At 42.2% G+C, this 18,503-nt stretch overlaps 1 protein-coding gene and 1 long non-coding RNA gene across 2 annotated transcripts; both read right to left on the bottom strand.

The window, feature by feature from the left end:
* Window positions 1–1,437: 1,437 nt before the first annotated feature.
* On the bottom strand, window positions 1,438–3,393 carry LOC130724477 (uncharacterized). The gene is made up of 3 exons (XR_009014526.1): window positions 3,318–3,393; window positions 2,482–2,517; window positions 1,438–1,709 (listed from the first exon to the last, which is right to left on the bottom strand). It is a non-coding gene; the product is annotated as an uncharacterized LOC130724477 (long non-coding RNA).
* An 11,380-nt stretch (window positions 3,394–14,773) lies between these two features.
* On the bottom strand, window positions 14,774–17,652 carry LOC130725460 (multiple organellar RNA editing factor 1, mitochondrial-like). Its single transcript, XM_057576686.1, has 5 exons — window positions 17,254–17,652; window positions 15,841–15,938; window positions 15,695–15,760; window positions 15,255–15,566; window positions 14,774–15,216 (listed from the first exon to the last, which is right to left on the bottom strand). Exons 1-5 carry the CDS (start codon window positions 17,607–17,609, stop codon window positions 14,774–14,776), a joined length of 1,275 nt encoding a protein of 424 aa, XP_057432669.1. The 5' UTR covers window positions 17,610–17,652.
* Window positions 17,653–18,503: the final 851 nt, after the last annotated feature.

Here is an 18,503-nt window from a genome sequence, read left to right on the forward strand (position 1 = left end):
CTTGACTCTAATCTGGTGATATCCCGATCTCAGGTCAATCTTCGAGAAAATAGCAGCACCCTTCAACTGATCCATCAAATCGTCAATCCTTGGCAACGGATAACGGTTCTTTATCGTGACTTTGTTCAACTGTCGATAATCCACACAAAGTCGCGATCTTCCGTCTTTCTTCTTCACAAGCAGCACTGGCGCTCCCCACGGAGAAACGCTAGGTCGGATAAACCCCTTCTTGGTTAAATCTTCGAGTTGACTCTTCAGCTCAGTCAGTTCTGCCGGTGCCATACGATACGGTGCGATTGATATAGGTCCAGTGCCTGGGACTATATCAATTGTGAACTCCATATCTCTGACCGGAGGTATTCCAGGTACGTCTTCGGGGAACACATCCTCGAAATCTTGCACAACAGCAATTCCTTGTACTCCATTCTCCTTAGCTTCCACCACGGTTGTAGACATGAGAGAACTCAAAGCTCCTTTCCTCAAAGAAAGCTTTGAAAAGTACGAGTTCAGGAACTCAGCGAGTCCAGCATCGGGAAAGATAACTACCTTATTGGCGCAATCAAGAAGAACATGATGGTGGGACAACCAATACATGCCTATGATCACATCCAATCCCTAAAGGGGTAAGCAGGTCAAGTTAGCTACAACGTTCTCTACCTAATACATGTTGTTCGATAATAACTAACTATGTATATACTTATATCAGATGTATAATTAACAATAACTAGCATAAGGTTATTCACTTACGAATAACCTTCAAAAATAATCTATATAAACAGTAATCAAGCACACTCTTCCTCCGATTGACACCCCATCAATCGGTCTCAGAGTTCAAACATCTTAAGCAGGCACTCTACCCAAAAGCTCTGGTTTTCTAGACCAAAGCTCTGATACCACTTGTAACATCCCGATCTGACGACTGGCCTCACGGTAACAACACGAGTCTTTTCAGTGCGCTTTGTCCTCACTCGCGCACTTCCCGGGAAAACTTCCCAGGAGGTCACCCATCACGATATTGCTCCAAGGCAAGCACACTTAACCATGGAGTTCTTATCAATTGGGCTCCCGAAAAGAAGTTGCAACTTGTTGTTATGGGTAGTACAATCAAATCATATATGCCTTCCTCAACTGTATAGTCCATCCCTACACAGTCTCGGAATACCTCTTGTTCGGGTGTGGTGCGTCCCTCCACATAGAAGGCGATCAATCCTCGTCCTTCTCAGCTCAGGGCGTCACAGGCCCACCAACTTCCGCTTGGTTCTTCCTCGAACCACACCGTACTGGGAGAGGTCGGCTCTGATACCACAATTGTAACACCCCAATTTCTCAACTGAGGAGTCACATTAGTAACCTAACAAAGTCTAAGGACCAATGTGCAATCCCTAAAAACCAAGGGAATTTTTTTTCTGTAAAACAACTAAACACTTCGGCTAAAAGGTTGGAAACATACCATAACTTTATTTAGATAACTTGTTTCCCGATATACAGTAATAATAGTTTACAATACCATAAGTAAGGTTCAGAATAAACATGCGCACTTTAACAGTGGCGGAAGCAAGACTTTAATAACAGAGTTCTCATAAAGTGAAAGAGACTCCAACATAATCCACAAGAAGAGAAGCAAAGCTGCTTCTCATGCCTCTACTCCACCGCTTACAACTCGATCTCCAACTCGAGTAGCTATGCCTCGGCGGAAGGATCTCCATCGCCTAATAGCGTTAAGCGCCCAAACAACAAGTAGCAAATAGAAAGGGTTAACTCCATGCAATTACCATGTATAAAAGAGAAAAATCATGCTGTTCGAATTTAATTACCTGGCATGGTAAATAACTAGCAACATAACTCAACTCATATATCAACAACTTAAACATAAATCGGACTCAGATAATAATAACCTCAACAATGTAACATCAAATCAGATATCAATAAACCAATACGAAAATCCAACAACATAGGGTCAGGTGTTAGTTCCCTATAATGCAACTATATGCTGCTAACAAAATGGATCGATCAATATCGTCTCTCAAGACGGGACAATGATAGGACACACCTCCTCATCGCCACTTATAACGTCATACATGACGGGACAATCATAGGACACACCTCCTAATCGCCACTTAACGTCACACAAGACGGGACAATCATAGGACACACCTCCTGATCGCCACTTAGCATCTCGCAAGATGGGACAATGATAGGACACACCTCCTCATCGCCACTTGACTCAAGCCCTATATGCCAAGTCAGACAATAACAAAGCCCACCCAAGGACCAATCCAAAGTAACCACATGTTTCATCCACTAGGAAGCAGTAACGACAGAAACCAGTAAACGGCCGAAGCCTCTCAGAAAACATTTTCCAAATTCAGCATAATAATCATAATCATCTGCCAATCAATATAAACATCTTCATCTCAAACACAGGCAGTGCGATAAAAGCATGCAAGACTCAAAGACGCTCTAAAACCGAGTTACCCTTACCTTCGTGAGTAGAAGTTGGGCATGGAAATTGCGAACCTAGAACAAAGAAAACACAATCATCAACACAAGCTTCACTAGGAGCAACACGATCTACTAATACTAATCGAAATCGTAAAGAAAGCCTCTAAAGCTTCAGAGTTCCTATTTAGGCACAAATTGACAACGGAGACTTCGTTCGCTAAAACGAGCATAACTCGAGCTACAGAACTCAGAATGACACGAAACCGGCGCCAAAATTTCGACAATTGAAAGAGCTACGCAATGGCTCAGGTCATAGAGACCCAAAAATTATTTTTGGACACGGTACCCAAGCAATTAGGTTTCGGCCACTATGGAAAATAGGGTTTTCGAACTTTTTCTTCGATCTAAATCAATTCACAAGGTAGTTTTAGGGTAAAACTAAGGCAAAGAAATTGTCGGAACAATTTTCGGACAATCGGGTCGAAATACGACTATCCAGGGGCATTTTGGTCCAAAATAAAGGCTCAAAACTTCAAAGTTATCAGTTCGGAAAACAAATTTGACAGCAACGATCCTCATGATATCCGTGACAACAAATCCTAAAGGCACGAAGTCAGATTAAGTCTTTTCGACAATAAAGTTTCGAAATGTGAGACAAAAAGAGTTTTGAGTCAATTTTTCAGATCCTGGACAACTGAATCGCAATCAGAGTTTACTGACAGAGGTTTTAGACTCAGGGGAACATAAGGAACATAACCCAAGCGAGAAATCAGAGAAATCGGACAATTTTAGAAAAAGCTCAAAACTTAGAGCACAGAAACGACTTCAGAAACTCAGCAGAAACAGAAATCAGAGGCAGGATTCATGATAGTTACCTCGTTACCTAGAAGTAGGGACGAACTGCACGAAGATTGGTCAAGTTTTCGCGGAAATCTCCTCCCCCCTTGCTCCCCACGAAATCAGCCACAAATGGAAAGAAAATGAGAGGATTTTGCTTTTTCGCGCTATTTATAGGCGGGTGAAATCGCGGGAAAATGAAAATTTCGCGATTCCGATTTTTGCAGCACGATCACCGAGAAATTCTAAGAGAGATTCTGGCGTCAGAATTCCAGAACTCAAAGCAAATATCTAGGATTTGGGAAAAACGATATCGAAAAACTCAAAAGCGGTGTCGGTTAATCTGCCCCGAAAAACTACTTTTTGCTGTGGTGCTCAAACGACAAAACTTCCAACTGAAGAAAGATTGGAAACGTCGAAACAAGTCTGGCAACATGGACGGAATCTTCGTTAGAAGTCCCGAATAGAAAAAGTCTTCATCCATTGCTCGAAAATAGGGTTTCGAAGCAAAGAAATTAGCGTCGGCGGACATCCGAAAAGTGAAACCTATCGTGCGTACAGTCCAGAGTTCCGAAATGAAACGCTGGTCGAAGGAAAAATAAAGAAAATCTTTAAATTTTCCAAGGATTCGAAATCTCACTTAAAACGTTGCTCTAAAGCGAAATTAGCCTATTCTGGACACGCTTGCCATAAGGCGGGTGTGCAGACGACTCGCTCTAATTCCTAAAATGACTACGCAACATTCCTCAAGCAATTCCTGAACTTTCTTCTTCATTAATCTTTCTCAAATATCAAACTCCTGTCACGCTTACACTGATTCTACGCGTGAGTCGGAAATTAGCTTGTTCTGAAAATCCAGGTCTTACAAATGTGGAAGCTGACAGGAGGCTATGAGATACGAGATGTGCATCATGGCTATTTTCTTGTTAAGTTTGATCAACCGGAGGACAAAGCGAGGGCTATATCAGGAGCTCCGTGGCTAATATACGACCACTACTTGGCGGTGAAGCCATGGACGCCGGATTTTGTGGCAGCTAATTCAAAGATTAGCACAACTATGGTCTGGATACGGATACCAGGGATAGGTTTCCAGTTTTATGATAAGAACATCCTTCTCACGTTGGCGTCAGCAGTTGGTACGCCGATCAAAATCGACATGAACACGAATGATATGCAACGCGGGAGGTATGCACGCATCTGCGTGGAGATTGATCTGACCAAGCCTGTTCAGGGCGTGATTGGGTTGGAAGGGACATGGTACAACGTTGAGTATGAGGGCCTGCATCTTCTGTGCCGGAAATGTGGGTGTTATGGCCATCTTGCCCGCAATTGCGTGGTGGTAACTAGCGCAGAGAGTCCTGCACGAAACAACAACTCAGTTCCAGGCACGATTCCGGTGGAAAGCAACACAAATGGCAGTGCTGCGGCTGCGCCGGCGCAGGAGGGTGCAGTGGTAGGGGACGCAGAAACCCTAGGAACAGCGCCAATCAATGCAATGATGGAGGATTCCGTTACTTCGCCAGCGTGTCCAATGCCCATGAAACCGCCCATTCAATGCCCCAAATCAGCGCATGGTGATTGGCTTGTTGTGGAAAAACGTAAGAAGAGAATAAATGTAGGTTTGAATTTAAATTCAAAAAAGCATGCAGTAAAGAAGGTGCCTACAACCGTGGAGGGAAAGAAGGAGGAAACCAAGGCTGTTAAGGAAAAGGAATTAAAGGAGAATAAAAGAGGAAATATATCCAAAAAGGCTGGAACTGAAACAGTAACGGTTAAAAGTTCCAAACATGGTGTCATGCAATTTAAAGCTCAAGCAATTACCCTTGATGGCCATGCTGATTTCGTGGGTCCTGCTCAGGGGAAAAAACGCATGAGGAAGGAAAATGTTAATGGGGATGGAGTGCATGCATATTTGTCTCAAATACCACCTGTTCCAGGAGGAAATAAATTGCTAGATACGAGTGGGACACCAATATTTACGGCGGCGGATGGTACTTGCTCCACCATGCCTTTCGTGGCCAAAGGAAGGAGTAGATACCAAGTGCTTGCACAGGAGGAGGAACAACAAGCTTCGCTGATGCACTCTAAGGAGGATATGGCACGTGCAATTCTGTTCGATCCAGCCGAACATGGAGACACAAGGTGCGGGCCATGATGCCTACATCGATACTGGTTCCGAAGCGATTACGTTTGCATGGATAGTGACAATTTCAGCATAATCGCATGGAACATTCGTGGAGGCGTTAGTGCACGGGGAAGAAGGAGGATGAAAGACCTTATACAAAATTTTCATCCTTCGCTAGTTGTTGTATGTGAGACTCATTGTAAGTTTGACAGAGCTGCACGGTTTTGGCAACAACAAGGTTATGAACTTATCCATGAGGTCGAGGCAGTTGGTCACAGCGGAGGTATATGGGTCCTGGCACCTCTAAACAGGACGTTTGATGTCCGCTACATGGAGTCTTGTGCGCAGGCTCTCACGGTGGAGATCGTGTTTAATAGAAGGCGGTGGGTGTGCTCGACTTTATATGCGAGCCCTATCCCGGCGAGGAGGTTCGAGCTTTGGGATTACCTCATAGATCTCAGAAGACGATGCAATAGCCCATGGTTGGCCATCGGGGACCTTAATGAAATTTGTTCTCCTACAGAAGTGGTGGGGGGCGACTTCTCAGCCTCTCGCGCAGCTAATATGTTAAGGATGATGGATGCTTGCAGTTTTATTGACTTGGGCTACACGGGGTCGAAGTTCACTTGGGAAAGACGTGTGAATGGGCGTCGGACTGTGGCGAAGCGTCTAGATAGAGCACTTGGCGATGTGGATTGGCGGGTGCTGTTTCCGGAGGCCTATGTTGAGCACTTGGCCCGGGTGCATTCAGATCACTCACCATTGCTTCTCCGCTGCGTTACACCTAGTGGAGATCGGGCTGCTCGACCTTTTCGCTTTCAGGCAGCGTGGGTGTCACATCCTTCCTTTGAATCGGTGGTGGATCGGTCGTGGAGGAGACACGATAACAGCTTGACGAGCAGGCTCCACAAGTCCAGGAAGCGGCCTTGGAATTCAATAGGGATGTCTTTGGGAGCATTCACAAACGAAAGCGGAAAGTGGAGAGACGCCTCCAAGGGGTGCAGAGGGAATTGGACTGGAGGGGGTCAGAGTCACTAGTTAGATTGGAGAGATCCCTGCAAAAGGAATACGGAGACATATTGTCCCAAGAGGAGATGCTTTGGTACCAGAAGTCCAGGGAAAATTAGGTTCGATATGGAGACCGGAACACTAAGTTCTTCCATACTCAAACAGTTGTGCTGCGAAAGAGAAACAAAATACATGGTCTCTTTGTTGAGGATGGGAGCTGGTGCACAGATTCGGTCACTCTCCAGGAGGAAGCAAGGAGGTTTTTTACTAACTTGTTTGCTAATGATGTACAGGTACGGAGGAACCACATTATGGAGAACCCGACACCGACTATTCCAATAGTGGAGAGAGAGAAGCTCATTGCACCGGTGTCGCTAGAGGAGGTGAAGGGTGCTCTTATGGCTATGCACTCTTTCAAAGCCCCGGGCCCAGACTGTTTTCATGCTTATTTTTATAAGCAGTACTGACACATTCTAGGAGAAGATACCCATCATATGGTGGCATCAGCTTTTCAGAATGGAGACGCGGATCCGGAGTTATTGGCAACCCTGCTTGTGCTTATTCCTAAGGTTGATAGTCCAACGAAGCTCAAGGATATGAGACCCATAAGCCTCTGCAATGTTGCTTACAAATTGATAACAAAGGTTCTTGTGAATAGATTCAGGCCATTGCTCCAGGAATTGGTCAGTCCCTTGCAAGGGAGCTTCATACCAGGGAGGGGCACAAGGGAGAATATTATATTGGCGCAGGAGGTGATGCACACCATCCATCGGAAGAAAAAGGGTGGTGGTCTTGTTGCTATCAAGATTGACCTTGAGAAAGCCTATGATAGGGTGAATTGGGACTTCCTCCGAGCCACGCTTCATGACTTTGGGTTTCCCCCGAGGATCGTGGATCTTATTATGTGGGGGGTGAGAACGCCTAGCATCTCGGTTCTTTGGAATGGCTCTAAACTTCCGTCCTTCACACCGGAACGAGGCCTCCGCCAAGGCGATCCATTGTCCCCATATCTGTTTGTTCTTTGCATGGAGAGGCTAGCTATTCAAATTCAGAAGCTGGTGGAAAGTGGGGATTGGCATCCCATGCGCATCACGAAGGATGGTATTGGGATCTCATACCTCTTCTTTGCAGATGATGTGTTGTTGTTTAGCCAAGCATCCAAGAAGCAACTGAGAATGATCAAGCAGACACTGACAGATTTCTGTGAGGCATTCGGAATGAAGGTTAATTTGGAAAAATCAAGGATGTTCATCTCTAAATTAGTGGACCAGCGGAAGCAGCGACAGTTATCCACCATTGCTGGGATTTCTAGGGCAAGTGATCTTGGAAAATATCTTGGTGTTCCCCTCTTGAAGGGTAGGGTTACTGCAACAAACTTTTCCCCTCTGATTGAGAAGGTGAGCACGCGATTAGCATCATGGAAGAATAACTTGTTAAATAGGGCTGGGAGGGTGTGCCTAGCCAAATCTATTCTCTCTTCTTTATCGGTGCATGCCATGCAAACTCTCTGGCTTCCTGATTCAGTTTGTGAGCACGTTGATAAGCTAGTCCGCAGATGCGTGTGGGAGAAAGGAGGGGATCAGAATCGCAATTGGCACCTTGTTGCTTGGAAGGATCTGGTACAACCGAAAGCCAAAGGTGGCCTTGGCATCAGGAGTGCTAGGGAGAATAACATAGCTCTTTTGGGGAAGCTGGTGTACAGTATGATGCATGAGGGGGATAAGTTATGGGTGCAAGTTTTGTCTCAAAAATACTTACACTCCGGATCGGTTCTAATAGAGCAAATGAGAGGAGAAGGATCATATGTGTGGCGGGGGTTACTTCTGGCAAGGGATTCCATTGCTCACGGATTTGGGGTGAAATTAGGAGATGGAGCGTCTTCACTGTGGTACTCTAATTGGCTAGGTACGGGGCCTTTGGCTAGTCGGGTGCCTTTCGTTCACATCACCGACACGGCGCTGACGGTGGCAGAGATTTGGCATCAAGGGAGGTGGAATTTTGATTATCTGTATACTATTCTTCCCGCGTACATTAGGGATGAGATCGGGAGCATTCCTATTCCGGAATCACCAACGGGGGTCGATAAAATCCTCTGGAAAGAGATCAGTGATGGCCGCTACACCACGACATCGACATATAGTTTGTTAAATGATGACGGTAACCCTGAGTCGCGTTTCTGGAAGATGATTTGGAAAGCGAATGCACTTGAGAAGGTGTGGTTCTTCTTGTGGTTAGCAGGAAGAGATGCTCTTCCTACAAACGCTAAACGTTACCGGAGTCATCTTGCAGCGACGGCGGCCTGCGTTCGCTGTGGGGCGGCAGTGGAAGATTCTGATCATGTGCTTCGCCGTTGTCCGGGATCCATCTGGGTTTGGAGTCGCTTTGCTCGGGACATGTCGTGGGTTCCAGCAGCAGCCACCTGCAGGCACTGGCTTTTCTCCAACTTGCAGGTCACTGATCACGCTCTGTTCTGTGCTATATCATGGAACCTTTGGAAATGGCGTAATTCTTTTGTCTTTGCACAGGAGCCATGGCAGCATGGAGAGGCGTTGCAGCGGATTTTAGTTGATGTCCAGGAGTTCCGGAGATGGGGGAGGATTACAACGCAGGGAGATCAAGTGCCCCGTCTTGGCGGAACGTCGGTGTCTCTTTACACTGATGGTAGTTGGCAGCCACGTGAGAATAAAATGGGGAGCGGTGGTTTTATCCGAGATGGGATAAGGAGATGGGTTTCCGGCTTTGCTAAGTCTCTAGGTGCTGGAAGTGCTTGGAAGGCAGAAATCATGGCAGTTCATCTCGGGCTCGAGCACGCATGGGAGCTTGGCTTCCGTTCTGCGGCTTGCTCTGTTGATTGTTTGGAGGTCCAGCAGGTGCTAACTAGCAGCTCGGAGGCCCATGATCATTGGTATCGTGATGAGATTTTGGCAGTGCGCACGTTATTGGCGAGAGATTGGACAGTAACCATTGCTCATGTTCCTCGCGAGCAAAATATGGTTGCAGATGCTTTGGCAAAGCTTGCTGCTGGTGAAAATTGGGATTGGAAGGTTTGGAGCACGCCTCCATCGTCAGTGGTGCCCCTGCTCTGTCAGGATGTAGTCGCTTAGTTGTTTCTTTTTTTATCTTCCCTTGTAACCAAAAAAAAAAGAGTTCACATATTTTATTTAATATATATGAAAAGATATATAAAAACAAATAAAATTTCAACATAAAAGAGTTTGCAATTAAGAATTGAGAGAATATTAATTCTGTCAATGGATCATCATCTCAAGTGAATTGATAATGTAAATTATTACATTATTACTGATAGCATGTTTTGGGTAGTTTTTCTTTTACTATATAGGTTATGTTTGGCATGTTTAGCTGATAAGCTAGATGAAAGGTGAAAAGCTAACTGAAAGCTTATAAGCTAGCTGATAGCTGAAAACTAAAAAGTTACGTGATTGAAGCAAAGGTGTTTGGTAAAACTAACTGTTAAACAAGCTGAAATTGTAAAAGAACATAAAAGGACATACTTGTATAATTATTTTTATATTTAACATTACTTTATTTTCACATTAATACCTATATGATATTAATATTAAAATTATTATTACTTTAAATATTTTTATTAACTCAAGTTATTTATCATTTTAAAAATATAATATTAATTTTTAATTATTTTTATTAATATAATATTTTTAATACTTGTGGTGCACAGTGGTGTGGCAAAAATGGTGGCGGAACTCCATACGTAAGTGTGAGGGGAAAATATGTTTAGTGTTTTTATAAATATATAAGGGTAATGGTGGAACTTTAATAAAATAATAAGAATAACAATGAGAATAAATTTAATAAGCTATAAGCTACCTGAGTTAGCTTATAGCTTAAAGCTTTAAGCTACTGAAATAAGCTCCTTCACCAAACACTTTTGAAGAGCTTTTAAGCTAGTCAAATAAGCTTTAAGCTAGTCAAATAAGTTATAAGCTAGCTGAAATGACATGCCAAACATAGCCATAAGCTACCAAAAAAATACCAAAGAATTATTCCATCTTCGATGAATTTTATTAATGATTTTTTCTTTTTTTTTTCTTCATCGGAAAATTAACAAACTAACTACACAGCAAAGAATCCCTCAGCACCAGATTCTGCACATCTACTGGTGGTCCTTCAAATAACAGAAAACCTGCTAAGCTACTCGTTGCACCCTGGTAAGCTAACCAATCAGCTACCTTGTTGCACTCCCTTGGAATCCAAGATAGCTCCACGATCCACGGCTTCTTAAGTATTAATGATTTTCTCTATAATAATAGTCTTTTTTGTCAAAATTATAATAATAGGCTAAATAGTTCACTTGTCGGGATATTCTTTTTAGTCTCACCATTCATATACATCAGTAACGCATTTCATTATTCCTGTCTGCTTTAATTTTCTTTAGATTAAAAAATAAATTAAAAGTGAAAAGATGACACTTATAAATACTTCATTTAGAAGTAAAAAAGATGAAAAAAAATAACAATTAAAAAAATCCGTAATCTTTTTTTTTTGTTAAAAAAACGAAATCTATCTTGAAACATGTTCTTGTGAGCCCAAATGGAAAAATAACTCTTGATCCAAGGTATTGTTTATGTTTGAACAAAAAAAAAAGGTATTGCTTATGATGTCTAGGGGTTGAGTTGATTCTGACCCAAAATTTTAAAAGGGATAAAAAAGAATGTCTTATTTTAACCTGGTATTGAACTGAGGCAGTTTCTCCGGTACAGGAATTATTTTTTGGGTATGGTATATGAGTGACATGTACCAATTATATGCTTACACTTGTTCATATTCTTTTATTCATTAATTAAAATAACATATTTGTTCTAATTTTAAATAAGTCCCATAAAACTATTAATATTATCAGTTTATCCTTTACCAATTCTTTAACTTTTCCTCACAAGTCATGATGTCGAACCTTCTTCTCTAGCTTACTTCCTTAATCTCAAATAATCTAATCTCATATAAGCACAAGCTCAGGCCACATGAATCATTTTTCTATTGACCCAAGACTCGTTTGCTTCCACACGACAACTGTGCTGAAATTCACCGTTTTCCATTTAGGGTTCTATCACCCCTTGCCTCCATCTTTGCGAAAAGGTGAGATCTTGCTGCAATTGTCGCTGTATCTGGGCTTAGAAGCAATTCGGTTGAGGAGGACTCGTGCCTACTGTTGAAAAATGAAAGATATTGCTGCCTATTTCTGTTAATTCTGGATCTGACGAGTGGGTTTCTGGGTTTGAATAGTTTGAAAGGTTGAAGGGACTTCTGGGCTCTATTTTGAGTGAGAGATTCTGGGTTTGATTGGTTTTTGGTTGAAGGGTTTATGAGTTTGAAATTACTGGGTTTTGTTTTTTTAGGTGGGATTGAGAAAGAAGAAGGAGAAGAATGAGATAGTGGAAGTACTGGAGTGAGATTGAGTGTGTTGGGTTCTACTAATGATTGTTAGAAGAAGATGAAGAACAAGAATGTGAAAAAGGTGAAGATGAAAGAACACTACTGAAGTCTGATATTGAAATAAAATTAGTAGGGTCATTAAGCAAATACTAAATGATTGAGTGTAAATTAGAAAATAGTATGATGTCATTACTCACTTATCTATATCATCTTAAGTGTATTTATATTAGTGGTACATGTCACTAATGTATGGTACACTCATCTGTAATTGTGGGTACCGGAGCATGCCACCTTGAACTGAGATGGATTTTAGTTTACCTCGATCGGGTCGGTGACATGTCCCAAACATTTAAATAGTTTGCTTTCATATATTTTACTAATCATTTTACTTACTTGGTGTGGTTGTGCCATAAGCATGTAATAAACAATATTACAACAAATTGGTTTTTCTTCATTAATCATTAGCTAATCATTAGGTTTTATCCTAGGTTTTTTCTTAAGGATTTATGCGTTCATGTCAACGAATTGATCCTCAACCGACGATAACATTCATCATTAATGATAGAGATTAGATAGGGCATTTCTTTGCCCTATTTGATCTCCTTTGCTCCTTCTCCTTGATGAAGGACTCAATTCTTGAAGCTTTGAAGGCGAGTTGTGCCAAGTGCTAATAGAAATAGCTTAAAGAATTATTTCAAGCTACTTGAGCATTGAGTTGCTTCTAATTCGAGCTTGATTTTGTTATTTTGTTACAGGGTTGTTTGTTGGTTCTTTTCAAAGATGCGGGTGCTTTCTAGGATACCAGTTGGTAGTTCAATCTTTTAAAGTTTTTTCCTTGGTTGGCGGTTTTAGGTTCAATGTACCAGTTTAGCAAGGTACAAGAGAGGGAATGCGATTCTCAAAATAGAACCTCTTTCACAATTTTCTGCTTGTTTTGCTACTTGCTATGTAGTGTCAAAATTGCTTTTCTTATACTTACGATCTTAGAGAAAAATACATATAAGTGATTCAGTTTCTGTCATGGAAGTTGAAGAAGCTAAAGAGTCAAGAATCAGTAATAATAATCACATGAACTTCTAAAAGCAGTAAACTATAATTTTAGCCACAATTGACATGTTTATGAGCAGCTCAAGTAGTTCCTTGAATCTCATGAAGATATGATACTCATTTTTTTTGGCTGTGCAGTGGTTGAAGACAAAAAGGAAGGCACTATTTGCCTCACTAGAGAAAATTAAGGAAGGTAAAACATTCAATTCCTAGCACATAAATGCAGGAGTAATTAAGGACTCTGAGTGAGTGCTTAATTTTGATTTGAGTTCCCTCCAGTCATGACAATCTTACAGTCATGCAGTCAATGAATATTCTAAACAATTTGATCAAGATTAGTTGGCTCATATATTTCAACAAGATCAAACGGCAGAGATAAACTTAAAATTTGAGCCGTAGGATCTTTGATCGAACTGCCTAGATTCTGTGACTTCCTTGACTGCATGTAATCCAATTTCGCTTGATTTACCATTTACAAGCACTCAAATCAATGTTCTCTCCACAGCAACACATCGTTGTTGCTTTTATGTTTTCTTGCTTTTCAATATGAGCTGACTAAAAAATAAAGCCCTGCTATGATTCCACAATGCTTATGTACTTTAGTTGCTAATGTATCCCTGATTTTGAAGTGCTGTAGAGTTGTAATTAAGATACTATTTGCTACTCTCCTATCACTAGGGTGAATGGTAGAGGGAAGGAATAGGAAACAATGGATTAGTAGCCATATAGACAGTGAGAGTTCTTTTGTATGCATAATAACTTGATCTAATACTGATATATCAGTAGGTCCAAACCTTCCTTTGGAAAGTAGCCCATGTTCGACTCCTGACAAATGAGGAAAGGAGGAAGAGGAACATGACTTCTAATGCGCTTTGCCCTCGCTGCCAGGATACCGAGGAATCAATAATGCATGCGTTGAGGGACTGCCCCCATATCAAACAAATCTGGAATGCTTTCCTTCCTAACCGAGAATGGAGCAGATTTTTTAGCCAAGGTATCTCTAATTGGTTAGATTTCAACTTGCGTCGGAACTTTGTGCAATGTGGTGGCCTCTCTTGGCCCTTGCTGTTTGGAATTGTTGCTTGGCAGATTTGGAAAGATAGGTGTGACCTGGTCTTTAACAACCATATCACTGTGCCAAGCAACTTGATCATTATAGCCACCAGTTTTGCAGCGGAAGTCACCCGATCCCTCTCTAAACCTCTGGAAGTGAACCAGCTCCACTGCAGGGAAATTCAGATTGGGTGGACCAAACCAGAACATGGAACTTGGAAGCTGAATACTGATGGATCAGTTCACCCCAATCATGGCAAGGCAGCGTGTGGAGGTCTCATTAGGGATTGGAATGGAACTGTTCTACAAGGCTTTAGTACCACCTTAGCCTTCTGTAACCCTCTTCGTGCGGAGCTCACTGGAATTCTTAAAGGATTGCAGATGGCCTACGCCCTCAATGCTAATCGCCTCCTGGTGGAAACAGATTCTAGTGATGCCTTCAAACTCATCACTCAAAGCTGCTCCATGGACCACCCTTGTAGAGACCTTGTTAGGGAGATTGTTCATCTTGCTGATAGGAATTGGGAAGTCTGGTTTAGAGATACTTACAGAGAAGCAAACAAGAGTGCCAACTTTCTAGCCTCTTATGGTCATAAGGTTCAAGACCTTACCTTCAATGGGGACAACATACCTACTGGTCTCCTTGCTTTTGTTACTAATGATGTAATGGGAGTTTTAACTCCTAGACTAGTGTAGTTTCTTGTGTTTGTTCTGGGCTTTGCCCTCCAAATTATCAAAAAAAAAAAAAATGTGAATATTCAATAATACTACTAGCCTGGTTCCATTTTCCTATCAGATACTTTGGTAGGTTTACTGATTTTCAATTTGGATTTAACTTTGGACCTTTCCTTCCTAATAGAGCTGATGCTGCTTGGGCTTATCTCTTTGTTGTTGACACAAAGCGCAAAGTAGATCTCTTAAATTTGTGTAAATTTTCAGCGGCCAACTGATGGAAATCTCCATATAATCTTTCAAGTGTGGTGGGGTAACCGTAGAAGTACTATTCCACGCCTCAGAAGCAACACCACTGGCCGCATGATCTCTTCTTTCTCCTTGTCCTGGTTGTCCAATGCCCTGCTGTGGCACAAAGTTTCTTCTTTCTCCTAGACCAGTTGGTCCTGCTTGTGGTGAAGGTGGCGCATACCTTTGCTGAGAAGCAGAATCATAGGTTCCCTGTTGGGGTGGATAATTTTGCGAATGAAGATAGCTCTGTTGGGGTGGATAATTTGGTGATGATTGACCATAGTGTTGAGGTGGATAATTTTGTGATGACTGATGGGGAGAAAAGTTTTGTGATGCTTGGCCAAAGTTCTGCTGGGTAAATAACTCTGTGGTGCTTGACCAAAGTTCTGCTGGGGTAAATAACTCTGTGGTGCTTGACAAAAGTTCTGCTGGGGTAAATTACTTTGTGATGCTTGACCAAAGTTCTGCTGGGGTGGATGACTTTGTGATGCTTGACCATAGTTCTGTTGGGGTGGATAACTTTGACCATAGTTCTGTAGGGGCTGATAATTTTGCGAAGGCCCGTGGTTTCTTTCATCCCATGGCATTTTGCGAAGTCTCAGCCCCTGCCGTCTTCCTTGATTGCTCCTATACTGTACTGGTGGAGGTTGAGGGATGATTGTTCCATTGATATACCGGTCTCCTATATAAGACACATAAAAAATAGCTTTCAGAAAGGTTCTTGTAATCAAAAGAGCAGACAAATATTCAAAAAGTTTACATTGAAATAGATTGTAATACACAACCAATCAGTAAATTTGAAAAAAGTACCTCCATATTGCTTGTTGACAGGATCAATATAGGAATCAGGTAGTACAAAGACAACTCCTGGAACACCTGTTTAAAAGGCAGAAAACCAAAGATCAATATTGATTGAAATTTGAGAGTAGAACACTAACAGAATCAGAAACAGATACCTTCAAATTTCTCAGACTCTTCCTCTGTCATTACAGCTTGAAAGCCTGTGTAAGCTGTTGTGCTACATGCATATATTTTCTTCTTGGCCTCTTCCAAACTAAAGCCACACATTCAATTCAAGCACAAGAAATTAAAAACTAACATTCAATAAAACTTTATTGGCTTAATTGCACTTTTGGTCCCTCAACTTTGGCCTTCATGCGAAAATCGTCCCCAAACTTCAAAATTAGCAAAAAACAACCCTGAAGTTTACACCCGGTTGCAAAATTGGTTTTCCGTTAAATTCTGTCTAAAATCTAACTGAAAATGATAACATGGCATTTCTAAATTAATTTTAACTAAAAATAATAATTTTTTAATTAAATAACATTTAGTCAGTTGCACTTTTAGTCCCCCACTCTATAACCACCACTCATCCTCCCCCTCCTCATTCCTCACTTTCTCCATCTTCATCAACCTCAATCCCTCATCCTCCCCTCCCTTCTCCTTTCATTCCTCTTCACCACTACCTCCCTCAACCATCAACACAAACTCTCCATACTGAAATTGAATTGGAGCGGATTGCTGAAGAGAAAGGGGTTTCAATCATCTCTGCCATCTGCCCTTCTGTTCTTGGTGTCGGAACCCCGCCACCACGCCTAGCCAGCGACCACCACGTCCTCCACCGATCCAAGCCCAGAAACGCCAACCTCCACCGATCCAAACCCAGAAACACCAGTGCTCCCCCGACAACAACCGCAACCAGCACATAAACAAATCCCCCAAAACTCAATCAAAAATCAACATGAAGAAGATGAACAGGCAAGTGGGAGGGAGAAACTGAAGAAGAACACAACCTCGACGCTCTCCCTCTCGATCCCGCGACACCACCACCTGAGATCGGAATCTTTTTCGTTAGAGCTACCCTTATTCATCTTCCCCATCGTGTTTGGCTCTCCATACGAGAACCGATGCACCACCGTGACACCAGATCTGCGTCGCACTAACCCAGATCTCGTTCGGAACCACCATTGGAAGGGGAATCGAGGAGGAGGTAAGGGAAGAGGGAGAGGGTTTCATGGAAAGGGAGGGGGAAGATGATGGTGGACGAATCATGGAGGTGAAGATGCTGGTCTGATGAGTTTGTTCATGAGCTTCTTTATTTTTTCAATTAAAATACTATTTTTTCTTTATTTTTTAATTCATTTTTAACGGAATATTCTGTTAGTTTTTAGACGGAATTTAACGGAAAACCAATTTTACAACTGAGTGTAAACGTTGAGGATGTTTTTTGCTAATTTTGAAGTTTGGGGACGATTTTCGCAGGAAGGCCATAGTTGAGGGACCAAAAGTGCAATTAAGCCAACTTTATTATTGTTAACTTAATATGAACACCTTAGAATTAAAAATCTTCATGCTATTGTTAATGGAACCTGATGTTGAGGCCGTTGGCACAAGTCTCTTCATAAATGCGAACCATTTCTTCGGGAGGGGGCTTGTTGTTCCTGGGGAAGTTCATGATGATGAGCCAATGGTTGAGGTCGCAGCCCTCGCCAAAAATCGGGTCGGGATCAATGTCACCATCGGCATCGGGGATGTTTCTCTGTGAGGATTGAACGGATACAAGGGAAGTCGGCGATGACATGAACGAACGGGATTCAACACCGACGCAACGTGGTGATGAAACGCCGCACCAGATGGGAGCAGACAACGACGTCGCGGAGAAGGAGCGGTGGAGGACGGAAACCGCTGTGAGGGAGCGGCGGAGGCGAATTAACGATGACGCCATTGCAGTGAGAGTAGGGTTTTGTGAAGTGAGGGTTTTGCGAAAAGAAATCGTAGTTAATTGCTATAGATAGAATAAGATGGAAATTGTTTTTTTTTGTTTTTTACATTTAAGGAGTTATGCATTCATGATGTCGACGAATTGATCCTCACCCGACTCCGATATTCCATCATTAATGATAGAGATTAGATAGGGCATTTCCCTACCCTGTTTGATCTCCTTTGCCCCTTCTCCTTGATGAAGGACTTGATTCTTGAAACTTTGGAGGCGAGTTGTGTCAAGTGCTAATAGAAATAGCTTAAAGCATTATTCAAGCTACTCGAGCATTGAGTCGCTTCTAGTTTGGGCTTGGTTTTACTTTTGTGCTATAGGGTTGTTTTTGGTTTTTTGCAAAGCTGCAAGCACATTCCAGGATACCAGTCCTCACATTGACGGTAAACATAAACAATTAGTTGTTCCGACTAGCATTTATTCATTATATTACATATTGAGAAAGAAGAGTGAAACTCATCACATATTTGTTAGTCACGTCAAGTCTGTTGCTCAATTGAAAGCCATGACAAGTGTGTTAGCTCATCCATCATTCTTTCTTTAGTGCGTTTATAGTTATAGTTGGATCTCCAATTTGTTGGAATCATAGTTATCGATCGCGGCAAATAGCGGCGCCGTCGCGTCGCGTCACGACCCTTCCCCGCGATTATGAATTGATCGCGTCACTGTCGCGTCGCGAATCTCGTCCAAACCGCGTTCAATCACAGCAAATTGCGGTGCTCCAGGTTGAAGATGGGTCGGGTCCAAGGAAAATCCTCAAATTGCCCTCAAAAATTTAAAATTAGGTTAAAATTTGAGGGTACTTTCGGGATTTCGCTCTTAATAAGTGAAACGGTGCGTTTCACT

Source organism: Lotus japonicus, chromosome 6 (assembly GCF_012489685.1).
Source record: "Lotus japonicus ecotype B-129 chromosome 6, LjGifu_v1.2".
Classification (NCBI taxonomy): domain Eukaryota; kingdom Viridiplantae; phylum Streptophyta; class Magnoliopsida; order Fabales; family Fabaceae; genus Lotus; species Lotus japonicus.